Source organism: Euprymna scolopes, chromosome 5 (genome assembly GCF_053919585.1).
Source record: "Euprymna scolopes isolate OS-2025 chromosome 5, ASM5391958v1, whole genome shotgun sequence".
NCBI lineage: Eukaryota > Metazoa > Mollusca > Cephalopoda > Sepiida > Sepiolidae > Euprymna > Euprymna scolopes.
The window spans coordinates 38,690,848-38,706,934 of record NC_136486.1 but is presented as its reverse complement, the minus strand read 5'-3'; the positions used below and the strand labels follow the sequence as shown (position 1 = coordinate 38,706,934).

At 35.6% G+C, this 16,087-nt stretch overlaps 1 protein-coding gene across 2 annotated transcripts in view; it reads right to left on the bottom strand.

The window, feature by feature from the left end:
* Nucleotides 1-16,087, bottom strand: part of LOC145276783 (cilia- and flagella-associated protein 61-like) — a 166,356-nt gene that overhangs the window by 20,717 nt on the left and 129,552 nt on the right. For both annotated transcript variants that reach the window (XM_080128068.1, XM_080128067.1), the window contains exons 26-28: nt 13,475-13,548; nt 8,894-9,004; nt 5,429-5,532 (exon numbers count right to left, since the gene is read on the bottom strand). In XM_080128068.1, the coding sequence (XP_079984194.1) occupies nt 5,429-5,532; nt 8,894-9,004; nt 13,475-13,548 (289 nt within the window). The remainder of the gene's footprint in view (nt 1-5,428; nt 5,533-8,893; nt 9,005-13,474; nt 13,549-16,087) is intronic.

Sequence of the window (16,087 nt, the reverse complement as noted above, 5' to 3'; positions counted from 1 at the left end):
CACCGTTTCTCGCCAGATCACCGAAGTTAAGCAATGTCGAGCCTGGCCAGTACCAGATGGGTGACCATTTGGAGAGGCGAGATGCTGTATGTACAGCGAGGTAAAATACCAGATTGAGAAACTGGCATGGTCTATCCCTCTCTCAATCGTAGATGGGACTCTCTTAAGCCGTGGCAGGCATCCCATCTAGTGATGGCGTCCCATCTCGTGATAAAAAAATATCCTTGATAGCCCTGGCGAAGCATCAAGTATTCAGCTACCGACAAGATTTGAATTACACAAACTCATGTAGTGAGTTCAATCTCGGCTGCTGTCGCGCTGGATGGATATATTGACATCATATTTATACAGGGCGACCCAAACAAAACGGGTCCCAACTCTAATTAGACCCCGTTTCTTAGTGTTTTGTCCGAATAAAATGAAACTTTGGTCATAACTAGTTTATTATATTCAAACATCATATCAAAACACAAGGGTCTTTGGCCTTTTATTCTCCGTTCTACAGCATATGTTCTAGATGGCCTCCATTTAGCTTTTGCTTTTTTTGGGTCACCCTGTATGAGCCTAAAAATATTTGACCAAAGACGATATAGGTAAGATGCATACATTATTTAAGGACATGTTTTAATATCTAGTAAACCGGATACAGGTGGTGGTTAGAAACTTAATAAATGTTGCCTTATTCTTAACCTTACTTCCTTTTCATAACTGGCACTGTTTGATTAGTTAGTAGTGAAGCAAGTATGGTTTAATCAATAACCGCACTTCCCACTTCTCGATCTCAGTGGTTGATGAGTCAATAGTGAAGCATGTGCTGCTTAATCTGTAACCACACTTCCTCTTTTGAACCTCACTGCTTGATGAGTCAATAGAGAAGCAAGTGTTGCTTAATCTCTTACCATGCTTTCCCTTTCTGGACCTCACTGTTTGATGAGTAAATAGTGAAGCAAGTGTTGGTTTATTCCGAACTACACCTCTGGTCCAATTTTGACAAAAGTTAACACTCTGATACAGCCTAACATCACAAGTGCATTTTAGAACTTTTATCACCGCACAAGCAGAAGGGCCTGGCATATAAAATCAACCGTAGATTTCTTTGATAAGACAGAGGCGCGTTCAAAATGAATGTTTCTGTTTAAAACACAACTGAAACAACATACTTAACTTTTGCATTTTAAACTTTAATTCAAGCCATTATATAAAAATAATTTCATGAAATCAGCAGTAGGTTCTCTACAGTGCAATATAGACTACAGTGTATTATGGACTAAGTGACTGCGGGGGCGGGGGGGCATGTGAAGCTTTCTCTTGGTGCACCGTGATGGGCCCAAACTAGAGCAGGCAATCAATCGATTTGATTGAAAAATGGGCGATTTCGTTGATTTCAATGACAATGATGATCATCATTCAATCCCAAGCAACGTCAGGTCTCCTTGCTAATATACATATATATATAGTAAGTCCCCAACTAGAGCAGGCAATCAATCGATTTGATTGAAAAATGGGCAATTTCATTAATTTCGATGACAATAAAAGTATTGGAAGTGTGGAATATTCTTTGATTCTAATTCAATTCCAGCCAGCACCGTATCGTCTTGCTAGTATATGTATACTGATGATGTGTAACACACACACACACGCGCGTGCGCGCGCGCACGTGCGCACACACACACACACATATATACGTTTAAGTATTTATACAAGCAAGAGACAAACAGCACACATATATTTACATATATTCAAGATTAATCCAATGTAAAACTGACCTCGATTTATATAGGCCACCCAAGCAAAAAAAGCTTCAGTGCTAACAATGCGGAAACATTCTCCTCTTTCATATTCCTAGTGACAATCGTACTATTGTCATCAATTAAAGAGACAATGATTATACATACATGACTGAGAGAAAGAAGCTGTCAATCACGCCCTCTATCTCCGTCTGAAGCTACTCATCGGTGATAGAGTGCAAACGAGCCAATAGTTAAATCCGACAGAGGTGACAGCTACCGGCAGCATGTGCTATCGGTGGGAAACGGTGAGAGGACATGATTGACAATCTTTAATCAAATTTATTTTCTGTTTTTCCTTTTTCTGAAGTGAATCATTTTTCTTGGCCTTTGGGCCAAGATTAAAGTGTAGTAATTTTTTGTTCTCAGTAAGTGGAGGAGAAATCCTTCACGACTGAGACAATTTTTATTTTTGTTCCTTTCTCCACATTAAAAACCGACGTTGGTGTCTAACTCTGCCCCCGTGGGGCGGCAATAGGAACTACTAAATGCCCCCAAACAGCGTCTGGTCATCTTAATGAGAAAATTAATGGAGTTTAATGAATAAATTACATCTATAAATATAAAAGCGAAAATGTATGTATGTATGTTCGCTTTTCCTCGATGTCCACGAAAGGCTTCTTTCAAACAAGTGCTTGCTCGCTTCACAACTTTTTAAAACTTTTTATATCATCTATAAATTGTAATATCTACGAATTATCCACGGAGTTGGCCTCTCTATTTAATTTTATTGACTTTCAAACCTTAATTATTCCACATTTCCCGCATCGGCACGCGTTACATTCGCTTTTCGGTATAAAAAAAAGCGAACCTCGACTCTAATCACAGGCCCAGAGCCAGTTTGGTCAATGTCGACTTCGTCATATTAGACTCTAGCTTTCATTTCGCTGGGAGCGGTTTTTTAAAAACAAACAAACCCATTTATTCAAAACTGTCCCGCACAAAATAACTGCTGAATACCTATCGCCGTCACGTCAATCAAAAACGCGCACCTGTTTTTTTAAAAACACTTTACTATTTTCCAACGTCGCGTCGTCAACGCTTCGGCTTTTTTTCACATACCCCGAAAAACACCCGGGCAACGCCGGGTACCCCTCGCTAGTATCTTATAAAAAAAAGATAAAAAGTTTTTATTCCACTTTCAATTAATTCTTTAGCTATGCAGAGAATTAATGATTAATGTTAACAAATGCTAGCAGATGCTTGTCCACACCTCATTTGGACACACCAACTCCAAACTATGGTCTTGTGAATCTTATCACAATATGGGACCAGGACCATTGGCAAGGATCCAGATGAATGAGCTTTTCGTTGTTCTACAATATTCATACCGAATAGAGCCATGACATTGTCTAAAATGAAGATTCCACATGGAAGCATATATATATATATATTCCAAAGGAAAATATGAAAATATGAACTGTCTCTGATGAGTTGTTTAGTGTTTGTACACCATTCAATGAAACACGCCTAAGATAAATAAAATATTATAAAATATTATAAAATTATATACATGGGGGAGGGGGGGCTTTGAAATGTAAACTACTGATATATATATGTGGGTGTGTGTAGCTGAAGTTGTCTCTCCAGGGCGCAAGCCTGGGTATTAGTATAGACAAATTGAGTTGCCCAAGCATCAATATCCCCCTCTCTGATCTCACTGGTGTACCCCAGAGGAATGATAAGACCAGTATGTCTGGAACCAGCTCGACCACAGTAGCTGCCAGAGACAGTGAGAAGTACCACACTGACCTGCCTGCGGGGCTACATTCTGAATTTTCTATAGGGTTTGTTTCCCGTGGCCTTCACTGAGCCAACAGCTGACCACAAGGTAGTGGCATAACAAGAATGCACTCCATGAAGTGGTGTAACATAGTACATGTTAACATGTACACACCTGGCACCCAACAAGTTGTAGACTCAGTCGCAAAGAAGACAAAGAATAGGAAAGAACTTCAACATCTGTTTCAGGTTTTAAGAAAAGACCTTTATTCCTCATTCTCCTGCAACACAGGACTTCTATTACAAGTTCAGGTGTGGCCAAATAAACATCTCACAAAAGTGAATGTTTACATGGCCTGTGTCATCAGCACCCTTCTGAATGGCAGCGAAGCATGGACAAGTTACAGCTACCAAGAACGGAAACTGAGCAAATTTCACATGTGTAGTCTGCAAAGAATTCTTGGAATTTCTTGGAAAGACAAAGTTATAAACAATGCTATGCTCGCAAAGGCTGGTATCCCCTCCATGTTCACCCTCCTTTGCCAAAGACGCCTATGCTGGATAGGCAATATGCACCACATGGACAATGAGAGAACCCCAAAAGACATTCTCTACGGTAACCTCACTACTGGCAAAAGGGAAATTGGTCGTCCTTATTGCCACTATGTCGATGTGAGCAAACGTGACATGAAAGCATGTGATATTGACCCTACCAGCTGGGAGCCCAAAGCTAAAGTCCACAACCTCTGGAGACAAATGGTAACCAAAGACCTGACCACTAGCAAAAGGTCCATCCCGGAACAGGCTGTGACTAAAAGACTATTCAGGAAGGGCCAGTGAACAAAATTCAACAGACTACTAACACGACACCTATGGTGTCTGCAACCGACAATGTAGATCGAAGATAGACTTATTCAGCCACAGAAGATGGACCCCCTCAAATGTATGTATGTATGTATGTATGTACAACCCAATAGTCTTCTAAACTGACGGATGCCAACAACAACTATATATATATATATATATATATATATGAATTGTGGAGTTTATAATTAAATTCTGTGAAGTAAAAATATAGAATTTTTAGACAAAATATTTACTGTTTGAAACAAGGAATACAAGAAATTTAAAGTTATTTCCTTAATCTATGGAATTTCAATGTATGGCTCATATTTTCAGAGGAAATGTATTTAGCAAATTAATCATTATGAATAATGATAAATAAATATATTAAAAATTAGAGTTTAAAAATAGTTTTTTTAAAGAACATAGATAAGGACATCAATTGTTTAAGGTGATCCAACGATTAATCCAGTTCTCGAGGTAGGTCTCCTCAATGGTAATGTTTAGTCTAGCTAACTAAACTAGCTGATGTTTAATCTAGCTAACTAACCACTCAGATTCGTTATAATTTCCCTCTCATGGGTTAAAGTTTTCATTGGCCAGTAGTCAAGTTCTTCTCAAATGAAGACCTGACTGACTTTTGCTTGACATCATTGCTTTCCAGCTAGAACTGAAGCACAAATTCATACAAGGATTTCAGTATGTCCTTCTCCTAGATTGGTTATTCTTAAAGCCAAAAAGATATATATATATATATATATATATATATATATATATATATATATATATATATATATATATATATATATATACATATATATATATATATATATATATATATATATACATATATATATACATATATATATACATATATATATATATTTTTTTTTTCTTTCATAATATTTTATTTTGCCTTAGACGTGATTCGTTGAATGGTGTACAAACACTAAACAACTCATCAGAGACAGTTCATATTTTCCTCTGAAAAAAAAAACAACATGTTAGTCAGCTCTACAAATAATCACTTACGAAATCAAAAATTCAAAGTCATATTTTATGGATTAAGCACTAACCTGAAGAAATCTTCGATGAGTCCTTCTTGATATCGTTGCCTCAGATTATTTAGTATTCGTTCATGGATTCCATATAACTGGACGAAATTCAAAGCTGGAAACGGCTGAATATAAAAAAAGAATGTGATTATCCAGTTTCGCTCCAATATTAAATAAATATTGCACAAAAACTTTTTATATGTATCTGTTAAGTTAAAAGAAAAAAAAGGGGGGGGCTGTACACCAAAATTTACACAAATTCATCCAATATTTTGATTTTAAAAAATAAAATAAAATCACCGCCATGCAAATTTTGAAATACAATCCTAACATGGGATGGGGGGGGGGAGATTTATTGACTCTTTCTTTTCTTGAATTAAAGTTTGAATTATGTCTTTTGACCTCAATAAGGCTGAAAAAAGCCAAAAAAAGATTTCACCAATAAAATTTGATTATTTTTAACAAAACTACTGGATGATCAGCATAATTTTTGGTATATTGTCTTGTTTTAACCCAACGTTTAAGTACATAATAAATGTTGGGTTTTCTCCAGAATTACATCTGTATTAAAAAAAAAAAAAACGAAAATAAAGAAAAAGTACGTATCAGTAATGAAACGAAAATATATTCCAAAAATGACATAAATTGATCTAATAGTTTAATATGATTAAGAAATAATTTTAAGTGATTAATGGTAATGCGTATGTATTACAGCAGAAAATCTCGCGAGTTTGAATTATGGTGAGTTATCTCCCTTAGTTATTTTTTTAGATTGTTTTCAAAATGGAGAACAAGACAGTGGCTCTTCAATTATTGATAAAATTTAATTTTCTTATTCAAAAATATTACTTGATCAATTTATCTGATTTTTTAAATGCGATATTTTTGTTTTGCAATACAGATTTATTTTATTTTATTTATTTTTAATATAAAGCGACTTCTGGACAAAAACCTAAACTCTTTGTGCCATAATTTTTTTATGAGCTGTTTTAAATATTGGGATGAAAATGGATAGCCACCATAAAAAGGTGTTATTTATTATAAAATAATCTTGATAACGACAGTGATAAAATAATTACAGCAAAAATAACATTGAATGAACCATTCCCAATCTAGAGTAAAATATTGCTAAGAATATATATATTGCTATTATAATGCATCAAATGCAATCATTCATAAAATACAAAACTAAACAAAAAAAATACAAAGATTCACAGAAACCGCCATATACATATAACAACAGTAGTATATATATATATATATATATATATATATATATATATATATATATATATACACACACAAACACACACACACACACACACACACACACATATATATCGCTTTCTGTGGATCTTTGTATTTTTCGTTTGGTTTTGCATTTTTTTAAACTATTCTGGATTAAAAATTTATACGATTTTTTAAGGTAAATTTAATTTGTTGATAATCAAATTGTTAATTATTAACCAAATTTCATAAAATTATAACAAATTTAAATATCGTAATTTTAAACTCTGTTTATGAAATTATTGGTTGAAGGTTGCCTAGGTATAAAGATTTTTATAACCCCTATTCCTATTCATGTTTCTTCCTTATGAACCAGTATGCACGATGTTGTATTATCAATATTTCTCCTCTTGTGTAGAACCTCCACCTTGTATGTTGAACTTTTTATTATCTCGATGAATTTCTATTTAAAGGAGCTTCAATACTTCTTGGACCCCCCTCCCTCAAATGTATGTATGTATGTTTTTTTTTGTTTTTGTTTTTTTAATTTTCTTCCTTTGAAGATTGTAATGCTGGGTATGGGGCAGCCAAACCAGCTGCCAACATTGTCCTGCTTTTTATTGAAATCAGCCGAGAGTTCTTTTTAGTATCCTCGTTGTTCCCTTAAGTGCAATTGGCTGGATCTCTTTTGCACTTGGTTCACCAGGAATATTAGTTAGGTAGGACTTCAAGTTCTTCTTCATAAGCCCTGTGGCATCTATAATAACTGGTGTCATTGATATCTCCTTAAGATTCCAGTTTCTTTTCATATCATACATGAGATCTTGATATTGGGTCTGTTTCTTCCTTTCAGCTATGTTCAGACCTCCATCATTAGGGACACTCACTTCATCCAAGGTTGCCACTCTCTCTGACTTATTCCATATAACTATATCAGATTTGACCGCAACATTTTCAAGGTAGGTGACTGTAGGGATTACATGGTCGTAATTTATTGCATATGTCATTTCTAACTGTTCTTTCCGGTTGATGTTCCCAAGACTTGCTGCTGCACTGGGTTTAATTTTTTACAGATGGTCCAGTGGAGGTACTCCAGCATGTCTCGCTGTGTAGTAGCCATCCCCCAAAAGAACCTTGCAACTTAATACCAGATGGCTCACACTTTCCAATTCTGTGTGCCAGAATTTGCATTTGCTGTCATTACTGAGACTTGCCCTCTTCTTGAATGCATTGGTCATCAATCCCTGGTCTTGAGCAGCCGTGGAGGGATCCCCTCTTGAGCCAGTCCAAGGAACTTTTTTTGTCTATATATTCCTGGAAGAGTTTGCATGCTGATGTTGGTTCCACTCTTCAAGGTTCCTCCTTTGGAAGGTCTCAGTATATTTCTGCTGGCTTTTTCTTGCTATTTCTGTGGCAGGTTTGTTTAGTGTTTCAGCCTCATCTGTGAGACAGCCTTGACCAAAATGTTTTGCCAGCTGGGTGACTGATGTTGTTCTGCTGGCTCTTGTCTCTTGATTTTCATATAATATTGAGAGGGTGTGGTTCTGGGAGCTTCTCAGATACTGGCCTGTGCTCGCTATTGTTGCCCTATGTTAGTGGTTGATCTCTGAGAGACCCAGTCTTCCTTCTCCCCTGGGCAAATACAGTTTTGGTAGACACTGATTTCTATATATTATTTTATGAAGCATAAGTAGCTTCCGTGTCTTTACATCTAGCCTGTTGATGTATTTTTGTGGCCAATCAATGACGCCAAAGCTATATGTTATTACTGGCATGATAAGTTGATTATTGGCAGTAATTTTATTTTTATTTGTAAGCTGTGTTTTGCAGATCTTCCTCGCACATTCTTTACTAATCTTCTCCCTCATCTTGGCATGCTGTATGTTCTCGTTTTCTTTGATGCCAAGGTATTTATATGTATGTATGTATGTATGTATGTATGTACATTCAGACAGTCCTTTTTTTTTTTATTACATTTTCACCCCAAACAAGGCACGTTGTCACTTTGATGTAGGGGGCTATTAACAGGGACATAAGCTACAGGGGTACTATGTAGGGAGTTGGGCAGCAAGATGTCCGTTCACATTATACTTGAACTTCTGCATGTCAGTACAGTTGGGGAAGCAGGAATCCGGAACCCGGAACCCGGAAGGGAATTCCAAAGTCCTTAGGTTATCAGAAAAATATGTGAATATATATATATATATATATATATATATATATATATATATATATATATATATATATATATGAAACTACCTTTTTAGAAAGACAAGTTATAGTTTCAACTGAGCTGTATCTGTTTAAATAAATACGAAAATATCCATTGGATCCATTCGGCTTTCCAGTAACAAGCGATGTGCCAACACCCTGAAACGACAAAAGTTGTTAAAATTATGTAGAATATAAAGACAGGAAATGTGTTAGAAATAAAAAAGAAAACCGGAACAGATGCTCTTTGTATGGATCCATCCAATCTAGGCGTTTAGCGATGACAGTGCTGTTTCAAACTTTAGCATGACAGACCAACAAAAATGCTATTGCAAATTTAAGCAGACAGACCGACTGATTAGCAGGGATCATCATCGTCACCACCACCACCACCACGGCTATCATCATCATCATAGCCATCATCATAATCATCATCATCGCCACATCATCACCACCACCATCATCATTGGTTTAACATGATGGCATGTGTTGGACGGCTTTTAGAAATGGCTCATTTGGCATAATGGTAAGAATGTTCACTAATGGGCTGGGAGACTGAAGTTCAATCCTCAATCGAGTCATATCAAAGACTTACAAAATGGTATTTGATCAATCCTTGCACTAAACACTCAATAGTAGAAGGAGAGAATCAAGGGTAAGCAGAGTAATCCTGGGAACAATTTGATGCCTTCTCTGACATTTAGGTGCAGCAACTAATGAAAAGGGAACCTTTGGGTCGCCCTCGATAGGTATGAGTTTGGTTGATAGTGCAGGACTTATTAGGTTAAAGACCCTTTTTTGAACTCTGTCTAAGAGTGAGAGACTAATGGCGGATGTACCAGCCCAGATGTAGCAACACTATTCCATGCATGAGCAAATGGTAGATATAGAATACTCTCAGGTGTGAGTAATAATAATAATCATAATGAATATTCATTTCTTCCAAATTTTTCTTGATAATCCTATTTAAATTCTTTGAATCATAATTCATTATTATCTGTAGTGAGGCACTCACCCATCAAAGTACTTCCTCAAGTAACAAATGGCTGATGATTTCTTGCCTTTTCATTTTTCACATGTCTATAAATGTGACTATATACTGATTTCCAAAAAGCGTTTTGGAGCTTGTCCACCAGAATTTCCCCATATTAAAAAGCAAAAAGAAAGAAAAATCTGTATGATGTACATACTCATGATGGAAAGAAAATATCATACACCAAAAATCACATAAATCGATCAAGTAGTTTTACTTTTGGATAAGAAAATCAAATTTTGTGGCTAAGTGAGCAGCTTCAATATTGCAAACAAGCTGAAAACGAAGGAGATAACTCCAAATAATTAAAACTTGCAGGATTTTAGAAAGCTATTCTTCACAGGAGGGACGTTGGAAAAACTTCAATTTGCTTAAAAATGATTTTCTTTATAAAAATAAAACTACTTGATCTATTTACGTGATTTTTGAAATACGATATTCTCTTTCCACCACTGATTTTTCTTTATTTTTGTTTCTGTTGTAGCAGACTACCTGCACAAATGAACTGATCCATACATAATAAATATCGGAAGACCAAGCCGTAAGGCGGGAATCAATATCCGGTGGACTAACCAAGCTTGTTTGTTAGCTGCACTAATATTTTGTTACTCTATTCCTGTGTTCTATTTTCCTTGTGAACCCTTAAACAGGATCATAACAGTTTCTTAATATAGAGGTAATTCCGAACATGCACTCGTTTTTTTTTTTTTTTATGGTTCACAAATACCCACAGCTATTTCAAGGAAATATAAAGTTCCTTCAACAACACAATATAATGAATTACAACATTTAAAAAAATTCCTATGATATGTGTCCTATAATAAATTCCCCAGTGGTTGTCAACTTTGACTCCTTTATATGTGTATACTTTTTACCTTTTTATTTTTTTTCAATGATAAAAATATTTGAAAATAAAAAAATTAAATATAACATTGGGTAGTTTTGTGATAAATGGGTGTAACTCTTGTATAGACAATACCAGAAATTCGAAATTTAAGAGTAAAATGAACACAATGTAGATTAATGTATAATGGGGAAAATGTTTAATCAGACTTCATTGGTCAAATATAAGTGGATCAGGAAATGTAAATATGATTGTCGACATGCATATTGTTGCGTATGTTAAGACATTTTTAAAAAAAAAAAATAGGTGAAGGTACCTTGAAATCACACAGGACTAGCATTAAACATGAGATGAATGAAAAGTTTAACAGAATTGCCATTACATAATTGAAAATTCCAATTTTTTGTCCCTCAGTCCTCATTTTAATTGAGTGATTTTTCTGACAAAGGGAGAAAAAAAAGATGTATTCTAGGTTGGAAGTATTTTGCGTGAACAGTCGTCAGAGTTGTCAGATATTTTCTGCTTCTTTGTCTAAACTTGTGGCCATGTCACTAGTAAGGGTGCTGGAGGTAAACGTTTTTTCTGGGCTGACGTTATCCGTCTGATAGTCAGGGACTCGAACCTTGGATTAACCACTAAGGAGGCTGTTCTATGAGCAGGTGCAAAGTACTGGGGCTACTGTATTGCTATTTAGTGAATGGATTCTGGACCATGCAGTTGCTTCTGGTAGGGCTTCTCAATGCCATATTAGAGGGTAATTGTTACGGCTTTACCTTTTCATGTCTGCTCATCCTTCGGCTAATATTCACATCTGTGGAGACTTCAATGTTCACAATGTGAAATGATTAACCCACTCAAACAAGACAGATGATGAGGGAGATTCTGCCATGATTTCTCCATTGCTTATGACCTCACTCAGATTGTTCACGAACTCACCCATGTGCCCGACACTGATCACTATTATGCAAGTCTCCTAGACTTTTTTCTCACAACTTGCCCTGAGCTATGCTTATCTTCCGTTCTGTCTCCACTAGGATCTTCTGACCACTTGATTGTATCAGTTAAGATAAAAACAAAATGTAATAAGTCCTCAGACGTACCTCTCCATCATACGGTATAGCAATACACTATGGCTGACTGGGATAGCTTTCGTACATTTGTATCAGATCTATCTCTGTGTTCCATGTTTAAAAAGGATGTGTCCTCTATAGTATCAGACCTGACGGAATGGTTAATTATAGGTATAGACCGTTTCATTTCCTCAAAAAACTTTGTCAGGATGCCAGTATTTAAGAATTCAGGTGATCGGTTATCTCCCTCTCAGTACAGACCTATAAGTCTCCTGTGCGTCATGAGTAAGTTTCTGGAATCTGTGTTAAATAGAGAAGTAATCAACCACCTCAGCAAAAATAACCTTCTCAGTGACATGCAATATGGTTTTCGTTTTGCTAGATCTACAGCAGATGTGCTTACAGTTATATCTCATAGGATTAGCGAATCTCTTGACGGAGGCTTCCTCTCTAGGGCAGTTGTTCTTGACACATCAAAGGCCTACTTCACAAGATCTCCAGCTATGGTATAGCTGGAAATGTCTTCTCAATTATTAAATCATTTCTCTCTGATAGGTTTATAAGAGTAGTGGTTGATGGGCAGAAATCAGAAGCTCACAATATTAATGCTGGAGTCCCTCAGGGTTCCATCCTGTATCCAACTCTCTTCCTAATCTACATCAATGATCTTCCAAATCATATCCTTAGATGATTCGTAGATATTTATGCTGATGACACTACCATCTATGGCAGTACATCAAAGACTGTAAATGACCAAGTTCTCTCTTATTTTCTCTCCTCTGATCTTGAGCATGTGGTACAATGGGGAAAGAGGTGGCTGGTTACTTTTAATGCATCTAAAACCAAGCTTCTGTCTTTACATCATCAATGCTCTGATCCCCATTTGGTATCAATTGAAATGAATGGCTCTCATCTTGGGGAGGCTCCATGTTTTGACAAGCTTATGGGCTTAACTATTACTCCTGATATAAAATGGAGAAATGGAACACGTACATCAAATCTGTTGCCAAGGTCGCTGGGAAAATGGTGGGATCCTTTAATCACTCCAGTAGATATCTCACTGTTGATGCAATTCTCTACCTATATAAGAGCCAGGTACGTCCAAGGATAGAGTACTGTTGCCACATCTGGGCAGGAACTACTAGAAAGATCTTATCCTGCCTTGACAGAGTTCAAAATAGACTTTGTAGCCTCGTAGAGGATGCCCTTTTCTCTTCCCTGCAACCTCATTCTCACAGAAGAGAAGTTGTGATCCTGTCTCTGCTTTATCGTTATTTTCATGGCAAGTGCTCACCAATTTTTCATGAGAAACACTCGTCTAGTTGAAAACACTATCAATAATTTCCCCCACTCTTTATCCATGCCTAAACCTAAATGTAGATTCTATGAACAAAGCTTCTTTCTTAGAACTGCACACTCTCTTCCATCTGCCTACTTTCCAGCTGACTATAATATGATTGTCTTCAAGTCCAACATAAACAAGTTCTTAATGAGCCGTTCCCCTTAAGTAATCCAATTTACCAAATTTCCACTACTAACAATTACTACGTCATTGTCCCATTGACCACTGTACACTTATTAACCCTTATCCTCGAGTGGCCTCTGGGCCTTGATAAGTGGTGACTCCTTTGTAAAAAACACACACACACACACACACATAAAAAAAAAGTATTGGTACTTACACCTTGAGATTCATCAAGGCTGATCTCTCGATATTTTGCACCTGGTTTTGTCACATGGAGATAATGGTAATTACCTGGAAAATAAACAGAAGACACATAAGAGAATTTGGATTTAAATATGCAATAGTTTGCATAGAATATTAACTACATTAAGAATTAAATATACAAGGTTTGGGGTAAGGTTATTGGAATGTAAGTTTATCATTTTAAACAAAAACTGACTGGTTATTCTTTGTTATTGTAGTAAAATTCGAACTTGGCCAAATTTTCAGTTTTCAAAAAAGATTTATCTCCCTTTTGTAACAATTCCAGCTCTATGATTTCTCTTTTTTGCAAAAACTCAATTTTCGCTAATTGTTTTTGAAAACTATTTTCATTAATAGTTAATTTTCTACCTAATCGTTTTTCATAATTTTTGGATATGTTCATTACTGTGACATGATAATGCAGTAGATACCATCGGTTTCACTTGAAATTCGATATTTCAATTTTTGAATTTTACTAAAATAACGAAGAAGAACCAACTAAGTGTTTATGGGTACAGTATTTTAAAATAAAATTAGCTTAGAGAGCAGATCAGCTGATTCTAAGAGAAACTGTCCTGAAAAGGACAGCGTTTGTCTTGGGATTAATCGCAAGGTTATAGTTATTTTTGAAAAGTACAAAGCTTATTGTGGCAAGGTTTACAGCAACAATATTTTCCAAATTTAAAATTTAAAGAACATTTTCAAATCTGTATTATTTGGATTATTCAGACTAGTGTTCTCGTCTTGAGTGTTATTTTCACAACATTTCGTCCGATGTAACCTCCAATCTTGATCAGCTGTATCTTGTCGAACTTTGGAATTTTTCTGTTGAATTCTGGAATCTGCATGGAATTTTGAACAGAACCCCTTATTTAATCGACGTGGGTAGCATATTCCCGTTCCATCAGCTATGATCGGGCAGAAGCACGACCTGCGTAATATATGTCATTAAGGCCCATGAGATGAAAAATGACGTCATCACTGAGATCCTAGACAGCAAGATCTGTCGAACAGTTTGTCTATTGATAATGAATCAAAAAATGTTTACAAAAAGCATTAGAAAACATAATAATTACATTAAAAAAAAGAAAAACAATTATTTTGTACTGAAACTTATTCAATGTTAATTAAAAAAAAGAATTCAAAACGGAAAAGTTGTGTGTCTATGTGTTAAAAGTAATTAAACATTTCGTTGTTTCATAGATTTTAAAGATTTAAAAGTTCATTATTTATAATATAAATCTCACCTGTCTGTTTAAATGTATGTATGCATGTATGTATGTATGTATGTATGTATGTATGTATGTCTTCCTAAAACTTTCAACAGAGGCGACAGATTTTCACAAGATTGGTGTCATTTTGAAGCTCGACCCTTTGGACAACAAATATCGAAAAATTGGCCAAAAACATTAATTACTTCACTCTCAACTGGGAACTTTTCTACAGGAGGGTCGATTTTTTCCGCTGACATTTTTTGCAAGTCATTTAACCCTTGCGTTCGCGACATCTCTTAAAACGCCCATGACGTCACAACCGCGGTAGGCATATCGGTAAGACTGTTTGGGTTTTTTTGCCTCTTTTTCCCCTGACGCGTTACAGGCTCGAACCTGCTTACTATTCCTATTTTTTTTTTGCTTGCGCTTGCAATTTTCCTTTCTTTTTTTTTTTTGCTCAACCAACACCCTTACATCAACACCTCTACTTTCTTTTCCACCTTCGCATCAAGGGTTCGAGCCTGTCTGCCCACTACAACTTTTAAAAAAAATTTTTTTGCTCAACACACACCTCCAAACATCCTGGCAATGCCGGGCACCCAGGCTAGTTTACTTATGTTACATTTAAAAAGAAGAAAAAAAGAACGATTTGATTTATAGTAAAACTGAATTTTATTCAATATAAACTAAAAAGATATGCATTTAAAGTTACTCTTGTGGGGGAACCACCCCCTGAACGGATTTAACCACCGTCCATATATACCGGAACTCTTAATGATCCTGGGAAAGGCTCTAGTACCGGAGCTAACCTCACTTGCTCAGTGGAATGCAAAAACACTCTTTTCATCCTGAACCCTTTGTTTTTTTAATTAATACACGTCTTGACTTACACCGTTGTTCTATTTTTATTGTGGCTAATTCAGAGCCATTAAAGTTATATACATGGCTTCTTTTCTCTGATGAAGAGAATGAAAAAAAAATTGCATTTTACAAGTTTGTTTATAACTATATAATTGCACAAAACAAAATTATTTGTTATATCAATTGTGTATTACAGAGGGTTGTGGTAGAATTCCAAAGTAATTCATGTATTCTAAGTGTCACTCGCATGAAGATTGAACCTTCAACCTCCAGAAGAGTGTAATTTACAACTGAATTTTACCAAGTACTTATCCAAATAATACAAATAATACGAAGAATAATAATAAAAAAAATTTAGAAACATTTTCAAAATTTAAAATTTAAACGATATTTCAATTTAAAAAATTTTTGAACTTATGAGAAAATTCTTTCATGAAACTTTAAGCAGAGAAAACTATCTTAGGGTTTCTAAAAAAATTATGTTTTCTCATAGAAAATGTTTTAAAAAAGTG